General features: G+C 41.5%; 3 protein-coding genes across 3 annotated transcripts; all 3 read left to right on the top strand.

The window, feature by feature from the left end:
- The first annotated feature begins 6,166 nt into the window (after positions 1-6,166).
- LOC138898393 (uncharacterized) lies at positions 6,167-7,743 on the top strand. Its single transcript, XM_070184454.1, has 2 exons — positions 6,167-6,603; positions 7,713-7,743. Exons 1-2 carry the CDS (start codon positions 6,167-6,169, stop codon positions 7,741-7,743), a joined length of 468 nt encoding a protein of 155 aa, XP_070040555.1.
- A 1,915-nt stretch (positions 7,744-9,658) lies between these two features.
- LOC138898392 (inactive protein RESTRICTED TEV MOVEMENT 1-like) lies at positions 9,659-10,174 on the top strand. Its single transcript, XM_070184453.1, has one exon. The coding sequence runs from the start codon at positions 9,659-9,661 to the stop codon at positions 10,172-10,174; it is 516 nt and encodes a 171-aa protein (XP_070040554.1).
- Positions 10,175-11,621: 1,447 nt separating this feature from the next.
- On the top strand, positions 11,622-12,122 carry LOC104106421 (inactive protein RESTRICTED TEV MOVEMENT 1-like). The gene has a single exon (XM_009614969.4). It carries the CDS (start codon positions 11,622-11,624, stop codon positions 12,120-12,122), a length of 501 nt encoding a protein of 166 aa, XP_009613264.1.
- The last annotated feature ends 12,246 nt before the right edge of the window (positions 12,123-24,368 follow it).

Genomic DNA, 24,368 nt, shown 5'->3' with positions numbered 1-24,368 from the left:
AACGAGGCAACAATGGATCGTGCTAACCTAGAATCAAGCCCGATTACGAATCGGCACCGAAGATCAATTCAACAATATTTGAGGTTCCTTCGCAATCAACCTCGAATACTGGGGGGATTACCCTCGAATATGCTTTACCTTCGAATATCAACTTTAGTAAGGAATCTACTTTGTAAAGGAAAGGTATCGATAGATGGGATTTATTGTAAGGGCTAAACGGTCAAAACGAATTGTGCCCACATAGATCACTCTAACCCTAGCATAAAACTTGTACGCATGTATGACTGTTTTGCTCAAGAATAAAGAGAAGTACTTTCCTTGCAATCATCTTATGTTATAAAAATGTTCCTCTTTACATCCCTTAAAGAGTTTTGTACTTCCGAAGATAATGAGCCCAAGGGAAATACATAATCAGAATACGAACGACCACTCCCTCACTCGTGGACTGCCGTCCAAAAAACTCAAACAACCCAAGTCACCGGGCCTCAAGGGTAAAAGACTGATTAGGCAAATCCCCAGTTTCTAAAGGCAACGGCCACCCCACTCGGGGACTGATATCTTGGGTAAGACCGGATAACTTGGGAAAAACAAGCCCAATGGGTAGCTCCTGAACTAAAAGGCTACGGACAAATTAACACGGCATGTTTGAACCCCGTAATAACAACTAGGTCTTCCAAAAACAAAAACTTTCACAACTGATTCTGAAGGCTGCCCTCGGCAAAGCTATAAACTTAAGATATTTTCGGGGAATGATTTTCGATAACATCAAACCCCTATAATGCCTTAACCCAGAAAGGAAATAAAGTAAAGTTTGTTCGAACTTTCGAACACAACCTTATTATTTCATGCTAAGGCATCTCGACATTTACGAATACAAATAAATCAAAGAAGAAATTTGAAAGCTATGAAAGGGAAAAGCCTTATATATATGTCAAAAGTTTTACAAGGAATGTATAATGGCCAAAACGGCATAAAAAGATACAAAAAACAAAAAGTAAAAATGTCTAAAAACCTATGTGGCCTAATCCTCATCGGAGGCAGCGTCTTCATCCTCGGGGTCTTCCCCACCTTCGGATTAGACAAGCTCTCGGAGCCTTCCCGAGGAAAGACAACTTCCGAGCCCTAGCTTCTTCATGCTTGGCATTCTCAATTTCTGCTGATATATCAAAGCCCTGTGCACGGACTCCCTCGAGGGCTTCCCTTCGAGCTTCCCATTTTGCATTATCCACCATGCTATTGGCATGTGCCTGAATGGCTTAGGCGTCAACCTTGAATTAGGCCACCCTGGCATTGGCCTTTGTATTGGCCACGTCCACTTCCGATTTGGCCGCCTCGAGCTCCTTAGCCAGTCTCTCTTGGCCAGAAATAGCCGAGTTAGGATCAGATTGGAGCTCCCCGATCCTCTTGGACTGCACCGAGTTTTCCTCCTTTACAGCCCGAAGCTGAACCTTAGCAGAAGCCAATTGTGCCCGGTCAATTTCCTTTTCCGAGGCCAGATGATCCAAATTTTTCTTACATTATTCGGCCTCGGCCTTCACCGCGTGCGCCTCTACCTGAAGTTGCCCGATTTGGTTAATTCTCTTTTGAGCCTGTAGTTTCGAGTGATTAGCCAAAAAGTTTGAATCGTCATCACTAAGATCGAATATTCGTATTTCCTGTTCGACAAAACCAGCATGCTCCTTTTGAGTCTCTTCTAGCTCGACCTGGAGCTTCTCACTTAGAAGCTTGTAAGTATCTCTCTTCTAGGTGAGCTCCCGAACCTCAACTTCATGCTGGGTTAACTCCTCTCATATTCGGAGGAAATCTTCATGGTGCAATACCGAGGCCTGCAAGCATGAAGAAAGGTGTTAGGATTATTTACAACTTCAAATTTAAAACAAGTAAATGAAATAACTCTCGAAGTTACCCGACATTGAATAAGCAGGGTGCTTTTACCGCGTCCATCACAACCTGGTCTTCTTCGGTCACCAAGAAGCTGAGGTAGCTAGCAACCCCCACGGGGGATGAGAAAACCCGAGCATCCTCTTGGGCTGAGAAATTTAACGACCGCTTGCGGTCAAGATTAACACTTGGGGTTGGGAACCGGTCCACCAGTTTTGGGCTCGAAGAAGACCCAGTGGCACCCGATGACGGCACCTTCCTTGGCACCAACAAGTCACCAAACTTGGTGACATATTCTAAAGCAGTGGACTTTAATCCATCCAAGACGTGATGGATATCGGTCGCCCCCTAAGGTCTCTCATAAGAATGGCTCTCTAACAAATCGGCCTCGCAGATCATAGCATCTAAAATTTGGGGGACCCAGTAATGTCGATCACCCCAAGCTCGTCTCTCGGGGTATCTCCCTCTGGTCGAGAAGCGTCGCCCCCGGTCTATCTCCCCCCGGTCTCTCTCTTGACCCCATTCTGGTTTGTGTGCCTCGACCAAAACTCCTTCACTGACCTCCTCCGGTTCGGAGATCCCTTGTATCACGACACGGGCTACCATATTGGATTTTTCTTCTTCTTCTTCTTATTCTTCTTCAGACTCATCCCTCAGCCGATAGATTGATTCTGAGGATAGAGCACCGGTATTTTCCTTGGGCTTGCATGACCTCTTCTTCGCTTTTTTCTTTTCCAAGTTCGGGGAACTCGGAGCCTTTCTTTTCTTCTTATCACCCTGCCTCGGGGTAGGGGAATCGAGAGTCACATCCTCATCACCAGATAGAGTCCTCATAGCAACGTACTTGGGGAGACCTACAAGAGAAAATGGATAAGAATTAGACTGCAAAAGGAGGAAATCAAACATTATTGCATCAGGAAAGGAACCTTACCATGATTACGGGCCTCCCATCGACCCTTCGATAGTTCCATCCAAGCACGCTCAGAATATAGCCTCTAGGACACAAGGCCCTCGACCCATTCCTTAAGTTCAGGAACTACGTCCGGCATCTAGGAAACAGCTGCAACACCAAAAGCATCGATAAGAAAATATATAAGAGGTAAAACAACAAGATTGAATCTTCAAGGAAAAATAGTACTTACGTTTTATGTTTTACTTTTCGGGAAATGGCATGTCCTCGGCCGGGATCAGATCTGAGGTCCTTATTAAAAAAAATAGCACATCCAGCCTCGGTCCCGAGCCTCATCTATACTCGAGAACGGGGCCTTACTGGCCCGACGAGCAAGTTTGATCAGTCCCCCCTCCCTCCGATAGAGTCGAGGACTGTAGAGATACACAACGTGATAGAGGGTGAAGGGACACCCCTCGATTTTGCTGACAAAGAATTGGGGGAGAATCAGTATTCTCCAGAAGGAAGGATGGATCTGGCCAAGAGTCACGTCGTACCTCTTGTAGAAGGCAATGATGATAGGGTGTAAAGGAACCAAAGTGAAGGGGTAAGTGTAAATACTTAGGAAACCCTCCACATGGGTTGTGATCGATTCCTAGGGCGAAGGTACCACCACATGTTTATTGGTCCAGTGGCAGTCCTATTTAACCTTAGTGAGGAGATCTTCGGTTATTGTGCATATGTATCTCGAGACCGGCTCGCATCGACCCGGTACCGAGGAAGTCTTTTCAACCTTGAAATCGGCAACGGTAGGGAACCCTGTCAAAACAAACTCCTCAAGGTGAGGTTCCACAGCAGCCCTGTCGCCGGCGGGTCGTGATGAAGAGATGACCTCTTTTTGAGGTAGTCTTAGAAGTTTTCTCCATTGTAGAATAGAAGAAAAGGGAATAAGGAAGGTATGCAGTTTGCTGAAGGTTCAAGAAATTTGGGTACAAGAGTTGCAGCAAAGGGATTTTTGGAAAAACAAGAATGGGAAGAGCTTTGAACGTAAAGTTTAAATGAAGAAAAATTGGGGTACCTATATCTTGCTGGTGACGGTTTAGAACCCATAGTGGCCGACCAGCAACTGGCAGGCATTTAATGCCTTGGTAACTGGACCGACGGGATGTTTCGGGATCTGTTTGTCGCCTACGTCACAATTGTGTGTCTCAATGACCGATCATCGCTTACGTCATGGCCCATTGAGATGGGTTTCGGAAGTTCAGATCATTTCTCATCATTTTTTCTCCGAGAAATGAGGGGACTATCTGTATAGGGTCAAAATCGGGCTCGCCCCTTGAGTGATTGATCGAGATTGGAATGTGATAGATTAAGGTTCGACCTCGAATCATATCGAACCAAGGTGCGAGGTTATATCGCCAAGCTCCAGACCCCGGGACAGAACAAAAACAAGATCAGGCGAGATCAAGGGAAATTTGGTAAGCCGAATAACAGAAGGACAAAATATCTGCGATCGGGCGCAGGTCACGGCGGAGATCTCGACACGTATCAAGGATAGGCTGATTTCTTACTTCATTTAGAACTGTATCAAGAGTAGGACTCCCCTACTATATAAAGGGGGTCTGATTATTTGTAAAACACATCACATTTACGCAATATAAAAGCAATATACTATTATTTCTACCTTTCATTACCTTGTTACTATGTTCATATATCATCTTAAACATCTCTTGGTTCAAGGGTGATCGAACTCGAGGACCAAGACTATTCGATTCGTGTGGTTTGCATTTATTTCTTGTAGCGTCAATTTCAATATTAATATATTCTCTTAATTTGTGCCAAGTTATATCATGTATCCTTAAAACCGCGTATAAATTTAATTGTTATCCGTTCTTAGGGTAAACAACCATCCTCTCAGATGATTAATTTGAAAGATTCTCCAGTAAATGTTAAAAAGGAAAAGAAGATGAACAAGATTAACTCAAGAAACTTTCATCGATTGATTCTGTTCTTGAGCCGAGGGTCTACCGGAAACAGTATATACAAACTATCCTCCACAAACCTCACTTGTGGGATTTCACTGGTTTTATTGCTGTTGGCTTTCATCGATCGATCTTTTACAAGTTAATTTCCAAATGAAATAATGCGTATTATTTTACTAGATTTATGCTTTTTTGGTTTGAGTTTTTACATAAGAGATATTGGTGTTTGGTTTTTATGTAAGGATTACTTTTTGATTATTTATTGGGAAAAAAATGTTTAGATGCTTAAGCCACATCCTCTACGATCAGTGAGTTAAAACACCTTCAAATTTTGATTGCCAAATTTCATCATCTTCATGTTACTTTGATAAAAATTGTTTTCAAGATCTTTAACCAAATTGGTGTTTAGCATTTAAAATTGCATGCACTTTTTTGTAATGACATTTACCTGCACTAGAGAAATTTAACAATTCATATTGCCCTTATTTTCTCTCTCTCTCTCTCTCCCTAAAATTTCTCCCATCCCTAACTGCTAGTTCACTTCCGGCGACCAGCACAGACGCCGGCGACCAATCCCCCCAAGGTAAGTCCCCTCTCTCTCATCCCCATCTCTTTTCCCCCATTTCTCTCACATCCCCATCTCTCTTCCCTCATCTCTTTCAAATCCCCTACCTCTCCTCCCTGTCTTGTTCTTCTCCCCCCACTGCCGGCGGGACACTGGTGACGGTCGTCTGGTTACCCTCTCTCATCCTAGTTCTTGGAAAGATCCCCTTCCCCCCTCCCTATCTCACTGCCCTCCCGTTTGCCCATATCCCTCTCCCCCTCCCTTTCTTTCCTTCTTCTCTTCCTCTTCGTTGTACTTGTGTGTTAGACCAAATATCCCCCTACTTGTTTCCCCTCCTTTACTCTTGTTTTCCTCTTCTTTGCGTTTGTTAGGGCTCCACCGGTGGTAACGGAGGCAGCACCCTTTGTTTTTTTTGGTCTTGGGTTTGTTGTGTCTTTCAGGTATTACGTGGTGGCTATTGGAGATGAACGAGGAATGGACGTGCAAATATAAGAGGGCTACTAGGGCGAGTAGTAGTAAGAGGCGGTTAATAATTTGACGTGAATGAGCTAGATGCCACAACAACGTCGTGTGCACCAATACAACCTCCAGGTTCTATTCTTGGGAGTTGGTACCTCCGCTTTCCTAATCTTCTTTCCTTGTGTTAGTTAAATCGTCGCCTTTTTAGTTTGCATTAGTGTTAAGCATTCTATTAGGTGCAACTTGTTTTCTCCTAGTCTGGTCCGTTTGCCAAGTGAGAGTGAGTGATTCTCCTTAGTCTGTTATAGGTATAGTGGTTGTAGTTCGGGATAGTAGAGTAAGGTTATGTCCTCAGGGAGGCGTGGGGGCGGGGCAGGGGTCAGGGGTGGGATGGGAGGCAAGGGAGGTAAGGGGCATAAGGGTGACTATAGGTTGAGAATTGGGTCCTGGAACATAGGTACATTGACGGGTAAGTCTATAGAGCTGGCAAAGATCCTGAAGAAGAGGAAGGTCAATATAGCGTGTGTCCAAGAGACTCGGTGGGTAGGATCGAAGGTGAGGAATGCAAATGAGTACAAGCTGTGGTACTCTGGAGTCCTGAAGGGTAAGAATGGTGTAGGCATTCTGGTGGATAGGGAACTTAGAGAGTCTGTAGTAGAGGTTAGGCGGGTGAATGATAGGTTAATGTCTATTAAGTTGGTGGTTGGAGAGAGCACGTTAAATGTCGTGAGTGCGTATGCACCGCAAGAGGGCTTGGATGAGGAGGTCAAGAGGTGCTTCTGGGAGGGGTTAGATAAGATTATGCGTAGTATTCCGCCTGCTGAGAGGTAATTTATAGGAGGAGATTTCAATGGTCATATTGGGTCGACTGCAGGCGGCTATGGCGAGGTGCATGGTGGCTTCGTTTTTAGGGATAGGAACGCAGGAGGTACTTCGCTGCTGGATTTCGCAAAGGCATCTGAGCTTGTGATTGCTAACTCTAGATTTTTCAGAGTACGGTGGTGAAGACTCAGATTGACTATCTTCTCCTAAGGAGGTGCGACAGAGGGTTATGTCAGGATTGTAAGGTTATCCCAGGTGAGACCCTTACGACGCAGCATAGGCTCTTAGTGATGGACGTCGGTATTATGATGAAGAGGAAGAGGAAGACTGCACGAGTTCAATCGAGGATCAGGTGGGGAGCCTTGACTAAGGATAAAGCTCAGGAGTTGGAAGGGAGGTTATAGGCTGTGGGAGCCTGGAGGAGCAGTGGAGACGCGAGCATTATGTGGTCGACGACCGCGGATTACATACGGGAGGAAGCGAGAGAGGTTTTGGGAGTCTCGAATGGTTACGCTGGTGGGCATAAAGGCGACTGGTAGTGGAATGAAGTGGTTCAAGGTAAAGTGAAAGCGAAGAAGGCGGCATACCTGAAGCTATTTGGGAGCACATGCGAAGTAGAGAGGAGTGCGAACAGGGAAAGGTATAAGGTAGCTAGGAAGGAGGCGAAACTGGCGGTCAAGGAGGCTAAGACTGCAGCTTTTAGTCGTCTGTACGAGGAACTAGGGGTTAAAGGCGGGGAGAAGAAATTATTCCGACTGGCCAAGGCGAGAGAGAGGAAGGCCCGGAATCTGGACCAAGTGAGGTGCATCAAAGACGAGGACGGTAGTGTATTGATGGGAGAGGCCCAGATTAAGCGAAAATTATAGACTTACTTTCAAAAACTTTTGAATGAAGACGGGGATCAGGATATTGTGCTAGGTGAGTTGGGGCATTCCGAGAGCCTCCGCGATTTTGGGTACTGTAGGCGCATCAAGGTTAGGGAGGTTGTAGGGGATATGCGTAAGATGAACAGGTGTAGAGCTACCGGGCCTGATGAGATTTCGGTCGAATTTTGGAGGTGTGTGGGTAGAGCAGGCTTGGAGTGGTTGACTGGGTTGTTTAATGTTATTTTCAGGACGAAGAGGATGCCAGACGAGTGGAGGTAAAGTACGGTGGTTCCGTTGTACAAGAACAAAGGTGACATCCAGAGTTGCAACAACTATAGGGGTATCAAATTATTGAGTCATACCATGAAAGTTTGGGAGAGGGTAGTAGAAGTGAGGGTGAGGAGGATAGTGTCTATATCAGATAACCAGTTCAGGTTCATGCCGGGTCGTTCTACTACGGAAGCTATCCACCTTATTAGGAGGTTGGTGGAACAGTACAGGGATAGGAAGAAGGATTTACACATGGTGTTTGTGGAGCTGGAGAAAGCATTTGACAAGGTTCCTAGGGAGGTTCTTTGGAGGTGCCTAGTGGCTAAAGGTGTGTCGGTTGCTTACATTAGAGCGATTAAGGACATGTATGATGGATCTAAGACTCGGGTTAGGACAGTGGGAGGCGACTCTGAGCATTTTCCGGTTGTTATGGGGTTACACCAAGGATCTGCGCTCAGCCCTTTCTTGTTTGCTCTGGTGATGGACGCACTGACACACCATGTTCAAGAAGAAGTACCATGGTGTATGTTATTCGCTGATGACATTGTTTTGATTGACGAAACGCGGACTGGCATTAATGAGAGGCTGGAGGTTTGGAGACAGGCCCTTGAGTCTAAGGATTTCAAGTTGAGCAGGACGAAGACGGAGTATCTTGAGTGTAAGTTCAGTGCCGAGCTGAGGGAAGCGGGTATGGACGTCAGGCTTGGATCGCAGGTCATTCCCAAGAGAGGCAGTTTCAAGTACCTTGGGTCGATTATCCAAGGGGATAAGGAGATCGACGAGGATGTCACACACCGTATTGGGGTGGGGTGGATGAAATAGAGATTAGCATCCGGAGTCCTGTGTGACAAGAAAGTGCCTCTGCTACTCAAAGGTAAGTTTTATAGAGCGGTGGTTAGACCGGTCATGATGTATGGGGCTGAGTGTTGGCCAGTTAAGAACTCACATATCCAGAAGATGAGAGTAGCATAAATGAGGATGTTGAAGTGGATGTACGAGCACACTAGGATGGATAATATTAGGAATGAATATATTCGGGAGAAGGTGGGTGTGGCTCCCATTGACGACAAGATGCGGGAAGCGAGGCTCAGATGATTCGGGCACGTTCAGAGGAAGAGCTTGGATGCCCTGGTAAGGAGGTGCGAGCGGTTTCTAGCTTATTGTTGTATTTACTTGCACTAGAATACTTATATCTTACAGAGGTTTCTAGCTTCCCTCTTTCTCGTTAACTATGTAAAAAATTAAAAATGTGGTTGAATAATCAGAAATTGTGTCTTAGTAATTAAAATCTACTGGAAAAAAAAAACTGAATAACACGTATAAAATGGTCAAATTTTGTAACAGTAATTTTCGAAGCATTATTAATTAGCAGGCACCAGACACTTTTACTTCCCCAAGTAAAATACTTAAGCATGTAATTTAAGTTTTTAACGTGTAAACCCTGCAAATAAATTTTTACACACATAAAATTATAAGTTAAGCGAAAGTCTAAAAAAAATTATTAATCTATTAATTAAATTTCAGTAATTTAATATAATTTGATTGGTACATATAATCTTAACATTTGAGGAGTTAAATAAGTATTCAATGTTGAATTCAAAATTTAACAAGGAGAACAATTATGAATTAATTCCTAATTTATCCGTGTAAGAATATTCCAGATTAGAAAAGAATTAATATGATAGGAAACCTTTATTACTAATTCTTTTAGAACAATGAGAAAGGATCGATTACTTGTTTGGAAAGAAATATAAGACCTAATTCCTTTTTATTAAGGATTTGACCAAAGGGAAAACAAACTCTATATATCGAGGGTTTTCCAACGTCAAAAAACAATATTTCATAGAACGTAACATACTTACGCACACAAGAAAATCTTGATCTCTTCTGCTGTCCACTGTGTGTGATTTTTATAAGATAGAATATGAATATGATTAAAGTAGGTCCAGTTGGAGGATATGGTGTACGCAAAATTTCAACAATTTGGGATGAAAAGGGACGAGACCAAGTTGCTGGTTTTCTTATTACATACGACAAACACTCAGTTTATTCACTTCAATTCATGTACTATGAGAATGGTAGATTAGTTTTATCAAACAGACATGGTGCTTCTGATGATGAAAAAAGAAACTACGCTACCGTTGTTTTTGATTATCCATCAGAATATCTTACTTCGATAAGTTGTTCAGTGAAACATGGTCCATTAATGTTCATGTCATCTATAAAATTTGGAACAAACAAGGGTTCCTATGGATTATTTGGGAGCCCTTCAACTGATGGCAATGATATTGACTTCAACTTATCGATAGGAAATCGTTGTTTATTTGGTGGTTTTCATGGCAGTGAGAATTGCCATGGCGTTGGGAGTATTGGGGTCTATTTGAAGACAGAAAGCAATGATCAGGATAATAAAGCGTTGAAAAGGACGAAGATTTATTAACTCATCAAATTGTCTTTAAGATTTAGCTAAATATTACTACTATATATTTTATGTTAAAATTGTCGGTGCATCCATTTATAAAAAAAATTATTTACTTATACAAAGTTTAAACAGCCTTCGCAAAACTTTTGGCTACGCAACTGGTTGTTCTTAAGAACAGAGGGAGGAAAAGGAGAGTGAAAATGATAGTGAAAGAAGTTAAAGCAGAATCTCCTGATGAGAAAAAGTACTGTTATATTATTTATTTCTTTTTCATTCATACAATTTTATGGTTGTGATTATTCTTTTATAGTTAAGGTTTAATTTCATTAGTTTTTTCATGTTTTTGGTGAAATTTGTGTGAAAGAAAATTTAATTAGCTTGAACAGGAGCCACTCCGAAGTTGATCAAGGATATTTGTTAAAAGCATTTAAGTTATATACATTAACAATATATTAATTTTTGCATGTAGTATAATTTAACATGTTGCAACAAATTACTTGTCAGAATTCTAGGTTATCAATCCATCAATATTATTAAATAGAGTAACCTGCAATTATTTTTTAAGTATCATGATTATGTAAACAATAATTTACACTGGCTCTCTTTAATATTGTCGGTCAATCTGACGGCCGGGAGACTTACTTCAAACCCCTTTATCGTGAACACCTCAGGAACAATATTATCTCAAAAAATTACAAATGTTCTTCACTAATTAGAAATATGTCTCAGTAAATAGAAAAAGATGGGGTTTTAAATAAATGTTTTATGTTCGATTCGAAATTTACTAAGAAGTGCAATTAGAATTTTTAGTGCAATTAGAATATTTCAGGTTAGAAAGGAATCCTTACCATAATTGGATGCCTTATATATTAGTACTACTTAATTCTTTTAGAATTTTAAGAAATTGTTACTTTCTTGGCAAGAAATATAAGATTTTTCGCTTTTGGTAAGGTTTTGAAAACGTAACTGTATATATTGGGGTTCTTCCAACAAAGAAACCAAAAATTCTTAGAACATAATCCGACGATTACTTGCAAAGAAAAGATTGCGTAGCCAAAAGTTCTAGCCTCTGGGTATGTACTATTTGAAGCCTATTTTTCTAGCTTTATGATGTATAAAACCTAAGCTTTTCCGACGGCAAAGGTTTTTCTTTCTTCATCCCTCTATTTGTTTGTTTGCTTTCCCGAAGATGGTTTAATCATCCTTGCTAAATCTACGAATAATGTTAGCTTTCTTTTTATAGTTCTCCTTTTGTTTCCCATTGTAAAAGGAACTAAGAAACAATGACCAAAAATGATATGACAGTAGCTACTAGTAATAATAAATAGTTAATGGGGTTTCAATAAATCGGGGCTAAAGCAGTTGCTTCTGTTTGGCCCTTTAGCCAGCACTGAATAAAACTTGTTTATGTGTTATTTATACTGCATGCAAGAAGATATCCAGCGGTTGTTTTTGCAGAAAGAATATGAATATGATCAAAATTGGCCCAGTGGGAGCTGGTTATGGTGCTGGTGGAACAATTTGGGATGAAAAGGGACGAGATCAAGTTGCTGGATTTCTTATTTCATACAACGAAAACGCAATTCTTTCACTTCAATTCCTGTATTACGAGAATGACAACTTTGTTCTATCAAAGAGACATGGCGGTGCTGACAATGGATTTAACGACCATTCAGCTATTGTCTTTGATTATCCATCAGACTTTCTTACTTCGATCAGTGGTTCTTCTGAAAAAGTGGGCAATGGCAAACCAGTTTTAACATCTATAAAATTTGGAACTAACAAGGGTTCCTATGGACCATTTGGGACCCCGAAAATTACAACTGAGCCCAATAATATTGCAGATTTCGATTTTCAGATAGGAAATCATCGTCTTTTCGGTGGTTTTCATGGCACTGAGAATTACCGTCGTGTTCAGAGTATTGGGGTCTATCTGAAGACACAAGTCAATGACCAATTACAATGATCCTCAAGGAGTATTAAGATACTGTAATTTCATCTGAATTATTTCCAAGTGACTTATTCGTATTGTTATTCTGCTATGCTTGTTTAATGTTGGTTTTACTTTTCCATGTCAACTGACTGGTATTTGGTTGGTGAATTTCAAAGATTATCTTTTGAGTTTATATCAAGAGGTAATATCAATTACAATTTCAATAAAATAAAAATATCTTACGATCTTTTATCGATCTCTTTTGAAAAGAACCATAAATTAAAATAACATTGATAATGATTCAAAACTTCAAACTTCCCACCCCAACCTTATTAGATGTCTCACAAATAATAATGCGTTACCTAATTTGCAACATTACACGCCACATTAATATCTTCAACATGTGTGATAATTGACTTTAAACTATCTGTTTACCCTAAAATTTGAGTAACAATTAAACTTGTTTAGTGATTTTAAGGATACGTAATTTAATCCAATACCAATTGACAAACAAGGAATTGAAATAGATAATCTGAATAGTAAAATAAATCAAACTAGTGTTCTAGTAGCGCTTTCGACCTCGATTTGAGATGGTCTCGAGGTTGGGTAAGAAGAACAATAAAGAACAATGATGAATAGTAATAGATAGTAAGTAAAATAGAGAGCAGCGTGTTTGTATATTTTTATCAGTTAATCAATGCCCCTTACAAATGAATAGGAACCCTCTTTATATAGTAGAGGAATCCTAAATAAGGTACAATTCTAATCACGAAAATATTTCTCATGATTTACGTCAATAACCGCTTGATTTGATCTGTTCCGAGATTTTCGCCGAGATCTTCGGTCGGTTGCTAATATCTCGCCATTCCATTATTATGCCTTACTCGAAGTCGGTCATGATCGGTCTCGATATTTAGCGAGCACTTCGATCTTCGTGCTCCGTACTTTGCCATTGAGCTCGAGCCTTGTTTATTACGAGCTTACTCTCGAGGCACCTCCTCGTGCCTACGAAATCTGACATGCCTGATTTCGACCGTATACAGATAGTCCCCGCGTTTCTTGGAATAAAATGATAAGAAATGGTTTGAGCCTTGATTTTCCGAAACCTCGATCATGAAGTTGTCCTTATGACGTAAGTGACGGATGTGATCGAAACGTCTCGTCAGTTCAGTTCCCCAAATCATTAGTGCTTGTCAGTTAGCGGTCGGCCACTAACGCCACCGAACCGTCGCCGTGAACCTATAAATACCCGCTCCTTCATTGAATCAAACTTTACTTTTGCTATAATCAAACCTCTAAGTATTCTCACTCTTTTCATCTCCACCTTTTTGCCGTCTGTAGAACCACTGTCGTTAGCACCGAAACCACTAGTTTTTCATCTTTCTTCGCTCTTCTTTACTTATACAAATGGCGAAAACCTCAAAGACTGTACCACAAAAGGAGAAAGCTTCTTGCTCCTCTTCCCGGCCGTCCGGCGGCAAGGCGCCGGCGGAGCCACTTCCCCATGAATACGTTTCCGGCCCGTGTACTCTAAAATCCGACTTCAAGGTCGAAAACCCTTCATCGATCCCGAGCCGATGTGAGCATGTGTCGATGTACATGTGCTCAATATCGAAGAGTCACCTCGAGGCCATGAAGAGGGACTGCAACTGGGGTCTCGAGGTCGTGGTGCAAATTCCTGTTCCCGAAAAGAGCATTACCGCCTATGGGGAAGGGTTCTTAAGTGTTTACACTTACCCCTTCACATTGGGTTCCCTCGACCCAGTAATTATTGATCTCTATAAAAGATATCAGATCACCCTCGGCCAAATCCACCCCTCTCTATGGTGCATAGTAATCATGTTGCGCTTCTTCTCTAGTAAGGCCGAGGGGCTAGAGTTCACTATAAATCACCTCATGCGGTTGTACCGGCCTCGAATCTACCGAGGAATAATCAGGCTCCAACGCCAGGCAATGAAGGCCTTGATCTCGAGCATCGATGAGGACAAGGATCGAGGTTGGATGAGCCGTTTTCTACGGGTAAAGACCTGCGACATTATCCCGGAAGAGAAGATGTCGTCCCCTGAGGAGTGGAACTTCAACTGTAAGTGATCTTTTAAACTTTGCCCTTCGTACCTTTTTCGACTTCGCCTGACATCCCCTTTCGATATGCAGCTATTCCTTGGATGCCTCAAGCAGTACCTGACCTCGAAGATTGGGTTCAGAAGTTAGCCACAACTTTCACATATGCCGAATGCGCATGGCGTGATTTGGCAAAGGGCAGATGGGAGGCCAAGAACCACGGTAAGAATCTCCTTTTTCATGTTCTGAAACATTTTTTACACTTCATTTATCACTAATTTTCTTTCATGCAGGCCAGACTAAGGATGCCATTTTGAGGCCTTCAAGTGGCGAGGAAGAAACCAAGTCCCTGGTTCCGAAGCCGGGGGAAGACAAGAAGAGGAAAACTGCATCGCAGTCCGAGGACCCCAAGCCCAAACCTCGAAGGGTGGGGAGGAAAGTAATCGCTCTCACGATGGACTCGGTCCAAAAACTGAGAGACGAAGAAGAAGAAGAAGAAGAAGAAGAAGAAGAAGAAGAAGAAGAAGAAGAGGAAAATGCCTCAGTACTGACGGTCCAACCTAGGAAAGCCGCCGAGGTTACCAAACCTTCTAAGCCGACAGCGGCTGCTAAAATCAAACCTCGTGTCAAATAGACTTACAAAATGAAATTGGGTGAGGATGCCGAATTACTAGAGGTCGAGACCGTTTCTCGGCCATCTGCAACTTTACCGGATGAGGCTGGTTTTGAGAACCTGAAGATCAATCATAGCGTCTCGAGTGACTTTCTCGGGACCATGACAGCAAGTCACTTGCCTTCTCTCCCGACCTTTTCTGAGGAGGCACTAAGGGAAGCTCGAGAGTTGAAGACTCCTGATATAGGAGGAGGCTCTAGTGTAGGGGATCCCTTTCGGGATTGCTTTACTGGAGTCGATGATGCCTCTGATATCGGTGATGGTTCTATTCTTTTAGAAGAGGCCCAACGTCTCTTATCTCAGGTAAGAATCAGTTTACTGCACTTCTTTTCTTTACTCTTCTTTTTATTTTTCTCTAAATGACTTGTGTTTTCCTTTTTTGTATAGGCCTTCGCCAAGTTTCGAACTGACCTTAGCCAGTGTGAAACCGAGCTCCAAAGGGTCTCGGAGGAGCGGAACGCTTTGAAGCTTCTTTGCGGCCAAAATGACGAAACTATAAAGGACCTTCAAGCGGATTTGGCCAAGGCTAATGAGGAAGAGGCCGAGCTAGATAAGCAGGTGAGCATCATTTTGATAAAGTACAGACTCGACACAATTGTGGAGGCTAATACTTCAATATCTCAGCTGCAGCAAAAGGTTGAAAAGATCGAGTTGCTTCGGGGAGAATTCGATCAAGTAAAGGCCGATTGTGATCGGTGGAAGGAGAATATGGACTGCCTAGCTGCGGAAAAAGAAACTACCTCGGCCAAACTATCATCGACCGAGGTTCAACTTCAGGGTGTCAAAGAGAAAAGTTCGGCCCAAGCCAAGAGGATCGAAGAGCTTGAAATCGGGCTTGCTAAGGCCAAGACGGAGATCGAAAAGATAAAAGTCATGGCGGACAAGTCTATTGCCATGTACCGGGCCGATGCTGAGTCTGCTCAAATGCAGGTAAGGGAGGCTTCTGACCGAGAGTAATGGATCATTGACTCGGCAAAGTGTCAATCCCGGAGGGAAACATTCGAGGAAATCCATACTCGAGGTTTTGACCTCTCCGAGGAGAGAGCCCGAGCCAAGATGCTTGAGGCTGAAGCTAGGCAGCTTGCTTCCTTTGACGACGAAGACGATGATGAAGAAGGCAATCGAGGTGGATCTGATGAGGGGGCTGAAGGAGAAGTTGCTCCCGAAGAAGAGGTCGAAACTGGCCATAGTTAGGACTTAGTTTCTCTTTTTGTAAGACCTTGATCGGTCTCTTGTACATAACCTTTTCTATCAATATATAATTGAAAAACTTCTTTTGAATGTCTTCTCAATTTTATGTTCAAACGTGTTTTGTGCTTTTTTCTTGTGAAAGTTTTGTTGTTGCGGCCTCCGTAATCGATTGAACACTAGTTCGAACTTAGAACAAAACCCTTAAGTTTTTTAGACATACAAGGGCGAGTCCTCGAGCTCAATAATATATTCGAGATTTTGGATGGCTTGATCGATGCCATGACTACACTATTTTTATAACTGAGTTCGCGTATGTTTCGAACTTAGAATAGAATAAACCCTTAGGTTTTTTTATCAAATAATGGGTAATTTTTTAGCTTACAGTAACATACCCCTTAAGGTTTTATGGTGGATCCTTGAGCTAAGTTCAAATCAACTTTATTTGAACTTGGAATAGTGGAACCCTTAGGTCCGAGTTGAGTGAGAACAAAGTCTCGAACTCTAAATGTATTGGCACTTAGGCTATTTTGGGTTGAGCCCATATGGACTCTAAAAGATGACTATTATTTTCCCCTTTCGGCTTATTACCCATTGGGTGTTTTTAGGGTCCGATGTCGGTTGAAACCCTTTTGCTTTTTGTGCCTTAGCACGTTTGAGTTAAAGATAATTTGGTACCTCTTAAGTTTTTTCGAGGGCTGATTTTATAGAAGCCCTTTTGATTATTTGTCGAGGGTAGCCGTTTTTAACCGATTTTTCAGAGAATTTGAAGGCCTATCATTATTGCGGATTTCGGACGTCTCCGAGCCGCGTTATTTAGGCCGTAGCTTTTAGTTTGGCCGTAGCCTTCGGGTATGCCTCTTGGGCTTATTTCCCAATAACATTTCGAACTTGTTTGAAATGTCAGTCCCCAAGAATGGTGGCCTTGGCCTATAGATCGAGGGGTTCCTCTTTGAGGTCTTATGCATTTGTGTTTAGATAACTCGAATATGCCTGTCATCGATGGTAGTCCCCTAGTGTATATTTTCACTTTGGCTTTTGAGTCGTTTCTCGCAATATCATAAGCATGAGGTTTGTATAGTAGATAATTTTCTTCGAGACACAAAATGTTTAAATGAAGAGAGAATGCTTATTTGAATAGTTTATACATGCGCACATGTTTTTCCATATGGGATCAACTAATTTATATGGACACGGTTCACTTGACCGTTTAGTCCATTACAAAGCTTCCCTATCGAGGCCCTTTGACATGAAGTACTATTCTCAAGAATATAACATCCGAGGGTGATGCCCTCCGGTATTCGAGGGTGATGCCCTCTAGTATTCGAGGTTGACTGCAAAGAAGCCTTGGATACTATTGAATTGTCCTCAGGTAGCACATAATTGTTGCCTCGTTAAAAACCTCATCGGGAAAACCCAGTTGGGATAAAACCTGATCTAAGAAAAAAAGAGTGCAACGCATACTTTAAACCCGAGGTCTCGATCTCTTTGGTCGAACTCCTGCAATGAGTTAGCACCGAATATATATAAACGAAAGAAGGGAGAAAGTCATACCTTAACAATAATATCGTTTGAGAAGTGATATGTTCCAATTATTTGGTAATGGTTCGTCGTCCATCGTTCCGAGTTTATAAGCCCATTTTCGACTATATCGAGGACTTGATAGGGTCCTTCCCAATTCGGGCCGAGCTTCCCTTCATTAGGATCTCGAGTGTTGATCCTTAGGACTAAGTTCCCGACCCTGAAGTGGCAAAGGTTGGTTCTTCTATTGTAGTACCTTTCGATTCGTTGCTTTTATGTAGCCATTCGAACAAGTGACGCTTCTTGTTTTTCATATAATAATTTGAGGCTAGTATTCATAGCCTTGTGGTTCGATTCCTCCAATGCATGTCGAAACCTTGAGTTGGGTTCTCCGACTTCGACTGGAATTAAGGATTCGGAGCCATACACTAAGGAAAATGGAGTTGCCCCTATACTGGACTTCGATGTTGTTCGATATGCCCAAAGGACTTCAGGCAGAATTTCTCTCCATTTCCCTTTAGCTTCATTCAACCTTTACTTCAGGTTTTGGATGATAGTCTTGTTCGTCAATTCGGCATGTCCGTTCCCACTAGGGTGATACGGTGTTCACAATATCCTTTTTATTTTATGGTCTTCGAGAAATTTTGTCACTTTACTGCCGATAAATTGCTTACTATTATCACATGCTATTTATGCGGGTATCCCAAATCGACACATGATGTGATCCCAGATGAAGTCTATAACCTTTTTTTCTCTCATTTTCTCGAACACCTGTGCTTCAACCCAATTAGAGAAATAGTAAGTCATAAATAAAATGAACTTAGCTTTACCTGGCACAGCTGGAAGGGGGCCGACGATATCCATCCCACATTTCATGAATGGCCATGAAGATAGGACTGAATGAAGTTGTTCTCCGGGATGATGGATCATCGGTGCAAACCTTTGACATTTATCACATTTTCGAACAAATTCCTTAGTATCTTTTTCCATGCTATCCCAGTAGTATCCTGCTCTAATGATTTTGTGAATATGTGATTCGGCGCCGGAGTGGTTCCCATAAGTGCCTTCATGGAACTCTCGTAAAACATAATCGGTGCCTCCTGACCCTAAGCACACTGCCAATGATCCATCTAATATTCTTCTGTATAATGTTCCATCTTCAACCAATGTGAATTGAGCAGCTTTGGTTTGTAAGGTCCTAGACTCTTTAAGGTCCGATGGGAGCTTTCCATTCTTCAAGTATTCAATATATTTATTCCTCCAATCCCAGGTTAAGCTTGTAGAGTTTACCTCATCATGGCCTTCCTCGATCACAGATCTCGAGAGTTGAACGACAGTCCCCGAGCTGATCTTATCTTCCTCGACTAACGACCCCAAGTTTGCAAGTGCATCGGCCTCACTATTTTGTTCTCGAGTGTCATGACCCAAAATCTCACATGTCATGATGGCGCCTATCTCAATACTAGACAAGCCAAAAATCCCAATAAACCATCATTTCTTTTAAATTTGAAAACAAAATAATTAAATTCAGCGGAAGAAATCTCAAAATTTCAAATATATCACTCCCAAAATCCGGTGTCACTGAGTACATGAGAATCTAATGTGAATACAATGTTTGACTGATAAAAACCACTGCCTGAAAGTATAGAACAGTACAATAACTGAAGGAAAGAGAGACAAGGTCAGCGGACGCCAAGCAGCTACCTTGATAGTCTCCAACTGATAGTACTCTGAAATCTAACAATCTCTGTGTCCGAAAGCACCTGGGTCTGCACACGAGGTGCGGAGTGTAGTATGAGTACAACTAACTCAATAAGTAACAAGACTAACCTCTGGGCTGAAAGAAATGATGAGCTCCCCAGGTACAGTCCAGTAAAAATAATGGTACAGGAATGTAGCCATGCTTTCAAGTTCAACAGATAAACTCAGTACAACTGAATTAGATCAATATTGCATGATATATATGACATCTCAGTAGCAAGACCTCCTGTAGATACTGGTCACCAATTATTCAGTCACTCGGTAAAGTTTACGGCCAATCCAGCCCTGGAGTGTTTCAACCCGCATATATATACACATCGACTGACAGTCAGTCATTTAGTACCGTATAAGGCCAATCCAGCCCTGGGGTAATTTATCTCCAAATGCAAATGATACGGACAAGATCCATGTCTAGGTAATTCATTACAATATAAATAAGTAAGGCAAGTCCATGCCCTGGGAAAATCCATCCCAAACATATATATAAGTAGTAAGTAAGGCAAGTCCATGCCCTGGGAAATCCATCCCGAATATATATAATTATCTACGCTCACTGGGGGATGTACAGACTTCGGAGGGGCTCATTCAGCCCAAGCGATATAAGTCGACCGCACTCACTGAGGGTGTGTGCAGACTCTCGGAGGGGCTCCTTCAATCCAACCATGATATAAAGCCAATATGGCCTACTGCATGCAGGCAGTCCCGATCCGTATAATATAATAAAGCCAATGAGGCCTGCTGCAGACGGGCAGCCCCGATCCATTTAATAATAAAGCCAATAAGTCTGCTGCAGGCGAGCAGCGCTGATCCATTTAATAATAAAGCTAATAAGGCCTACTGCAGGTCGGCAGCCCCGATCCATAAAATAGTAAAGCCAATACGGCCTGCTGCAGGCGGGCAGTCCCGATCCATAAAATAGTAACATATATAAAGCCAAATGGCCTGTTACATTGCACAGCTCAATCCCATAAATATCCTTACACTGGATAATTATTACTGAGTGTGAAATGTATATTTTAGAACAATTAATTCAACAGCATCACGACCCCATGGGTCCTAAAATATTGGCACATAGCCAAAACATGATCTTTATTACTAGCCTCAACTTAATTCCTCTAACACGTGCCACATGTTCAGATAATAACATGATTCTTTAATTTTAGTACTTCACGGGATTTATTCAAGACACACTTTCTGTGGTGCACGTCTACATGTTCGTCACCTATCGTGTGTGTCACCTCCAAACAATTCATATCATACCAAATTCAGGGATTCATACCCTCAGAACCAAGTTTAAAAGTGTTACTTACTTACCGTGTAATTCTTTTGCCTTTGCCTCGTGAATTTGCCTCCAAACGCCTCAAATCTAGCCACAATTAATTCGATTCAGTCAATAAAATTTATTGAAATTAATTCCATAAGAAAATGCTAATTTTTCACAAAAATCTAAAATTTAACTCAAAAATTGCCCGTGGGGCCCACATCTCGGAATTCGACGAAACTCACAAAATCCGACAACCCATCTAATTTCAAGTCCAACCATACTAATTTCACTCAAATCCGACTCCGAATCGGTGTTCAAATCTCGAAAATTCATCTTTTAAGAAAATTTAGAATTTTCTCCGATTTCTCTTGAAAAATCAATAATCTAACGCCGAAAACGAAGATTAATTATGGAATATAATCACAAGGGAGTCAAGAACACTTACCCCAAGTTTTGTGAAAAATTTCCTCTCCAAAGTCGCCCAATCCGAGCTCCAAAATCCGAAAAATGAAGAAAGAAACCAAAACCCACGATTTTATCTTTTGTCCAGTCGTTTACTCTTCGCGATCGCGGAAAATGCTTCGCGATCGCGAAGCACAAAAATTTCCAGCCCAAAATTTTCCTTTCGCGATCGCGAAGAACAAATTCCCAGCATTTCCATATAGCCTCTAGTACAATGGACATAACTTTTTGTACATAACTCCAAATGACAAATAGTTTACCTTGCTGGAAACTAGAGACAAAGGGCTACAACTTTTATTTTTGAATAATCTCAAAATTCCTTATAGATTGCGAGATATAAGCTTCCAAAGTAGGGTCAGTGCAGCGGAGGTTTGTTCTACGCGATCGCGAAAGAGCTTCCGCTATCGCGATTCACAAGGCCCCAAATTGATGTTTGCTCTTCGCGAACGCGACCAAATGTTCGTGATCACGATGCATACCTCTTAGGCAGGAACCAGCAATTAAAAATGGCCTAGAAATGGTCCGAAATCACCCCGAAACTCACCCGAGCCCCTCGGGACCTCAACCAAATATACCAACAAGTCCTAAAACATCATACGAACTTAGTCGAATTCTCGAATCACATCAAACAACGCTAAAACCACGAATCATACCTCAATTCAAGCTTAATGAACTTTGAACTTTCAAATTCTATATTTTGTGCCGAAATACATCAAATCAATCTGGAATGACTTCAAATTTTGCATACAAGTCATAAATGATATAACAAAGCTATTCCAATTTCTAGAATTGGATTCCGACCTCGATATCAAAAAGTCAACCACTCGGTCAAACTTTCCAAAAATTTAACTTTCGGCATTTCAGGCCAAATTGCACTACGTACCTCCAAATAATTTTTCGGACACGCTCCTAAGTCCAAAATCACCATACGGAGCTATTGGAATCACCATAAGTTAACATCCGGTCACTATTTTGACTTAAGCTTTAAACCTTGGAACTAAGTGTTCCAATTCATTCCAAAACCTTATCGGACCCGAACCAATTACCCTGGTAATTCACACAACAACTGTAAAGTACAATTTGAGCAATAAATGGGGAGACAGGGTTGTAATACTCAAAATCACCGGCCGGGTCATTACATTCTCCCACACTTAAACATACGTTCGTCCTCAAAAACGTGCTAAGAGTTGTTTCCAAGCCATCAAATCACTGTTCTATCTTACCACACACGTATCCGGGGGTGAACCCCCGTCACCCTATTCCATATAGGCTTGACAACACAATACCACTGAAATCATTGATTTAACTTTGGCCCATAAACCTTGGAAATTAATTTCCAACCTTTATAATTTCTTTCAAGACAAAAATCTTATATTTACACACTGTATGAGTTTGAACAAGCTGTATCAAGCCATAACCATAACCACGGATATAATCAACTAACATATTACACAACTCGCATGCTCGTAGTATCATTCCTGATCACAGTGACTACTCCAAAACCACCCACATACTAGTACTAAACCCATATCGAACCAAACCTCATCCCAAAATCTTCGTACACTGTTGATAATAAAAGAAACACGCGAAATTTCATGACCACTTACCAGACCAACAAGTCACAGAGCTCTCTCGCCCCAACCAGAACCATAATTACTTTCTGACCCGGCTTTCAATATTATACTCCTGAATATACCGAAATCAAACTTGATAGTACCCATTCTAGGTCCAATGACCTTATATTACTAAACACAACTGTTCCATAGACATGCCGCACCAATATAACTCAGAGCCACAACTGTGATGCTATAAGCTCATTATATGTAGTAGAACCAAGACACACAAATTTAATAACAGTAACCAGCTCTTCTAGAGCTCACATAAACATCACTCGCACGGTTAACTCACGTGCTATAGTATCAATATCTGGACCCGCACGGACAACTCCCATGCCAATAATATCAGTATATGGATCCGCACGGACAACTCATGTGCCAATAATATAATCCGCCTGACATGGTCACAGGCTTTTAATTCAAGCATAACATACGGGAGCAATCAAATAAGTACACATGAACCACTGTAACTGATCACAACTCCAGCACTCGCATGGCTATCACATCCTTCATGCATGATCATCCCACTAGGAATATTCCCATAATTCTTCCGTGCCATATAGCAATAATTTGAATATCATCAGTTTATCAACCAGGCGAGTACAACAACCAATGAACATCTGTAAGTCAAAACACAATGCACCTATTGAAATGCGCACCCTTCTAAGGGATTACCGAGCAGTTATAACATTCATTTAATTATCTGAAATTGACCATTCTATCTAAAATTCATGATCTTCCTTTCAAGAATGAACTGCCACCTTGTACATGTAAATCTTAATCCCGCATCACACACCACATCTATCATGCCATCATGTGACAAGCACGAGAATCTCATTATCAACTATGGGTAACCAGCAAATTACATACTCGGTCATTCAGTAACTTTCATCTTTCTTCCTTCCGGGAGGAATTCATAATACACAACACGTTCTCTACACCGGTAGAATATATCCGATTCAACCCGTGGTAGAAACCATTAAGAATATTTTGAAATTCATTTGCACATAACCAAGCTATCAGAACTAAATTCCTCTAACTCGACCAAACCATGTAGGTCACCAAAACCCAAGAATATTGCCATCAAAACATCTGTAGAGTCTCACCACATCATAATTACCCCTATAAATACCACAACCGAAACACCCACTCTGAAAATACCTTATTTGAGTCTAAGGCCGTTTCATTCACCTTCCTGATACCGAAATATAAAATCCATAATGATATATAAAAATTCCACAAGTCTCGACTCCATCCAACTTAAATCTCTGATTTTAGCCATAAACAAATCCGCCAAAAATTCTCAGTTGTTACATATTAATCTCGAATCCATTAGAACTTTCTCAAGAGTCACCCCTTTTGTTCAAATCCACATTACACTGCCCAAATGGGCCAAAAGACACGTGCCTCATCAGCACAACAACACTCAAAGAAGTAACTCTACTTTAATACCACCTATCAAATTCATACTCCGTGCGCACTACATCATTCACAAATAACAACTCACTCATCCCACGATTTTTATATACTCATAAAGCGTAATATAACTCGTATCCAGAAATTTCCTCACTCGAGTAATTCTCAAACTCCACCCCTGCAAGTCATCTCTGATTCCCAAGTATACTTCAGACCAAACAAAAAATTTGACATATAACCATGAATTGAATTGTCAATAGCAGGCTCCCCCACTTGGCTCAAAGCTATAGATTAAAATATTTGATAACTCACAATAA

Source organism: Nicotiana tomentosiformis, chromosome 9 (assembly GCF_000390325.3).
Source record: "Nicotiana tomentosiformis chromosome 9, ASM39032v3, whole genome shotgun sequence".
NCBI lineage: Eukaryota > Viridiplantae > Streptophyta > Magnoliopsida > Solanales > Solanaceae > Nicotiana > Nicotiana tomentosiformis.
This window is presented reverse-complemented; position numbering and strand designations above follow the sequence as displayed.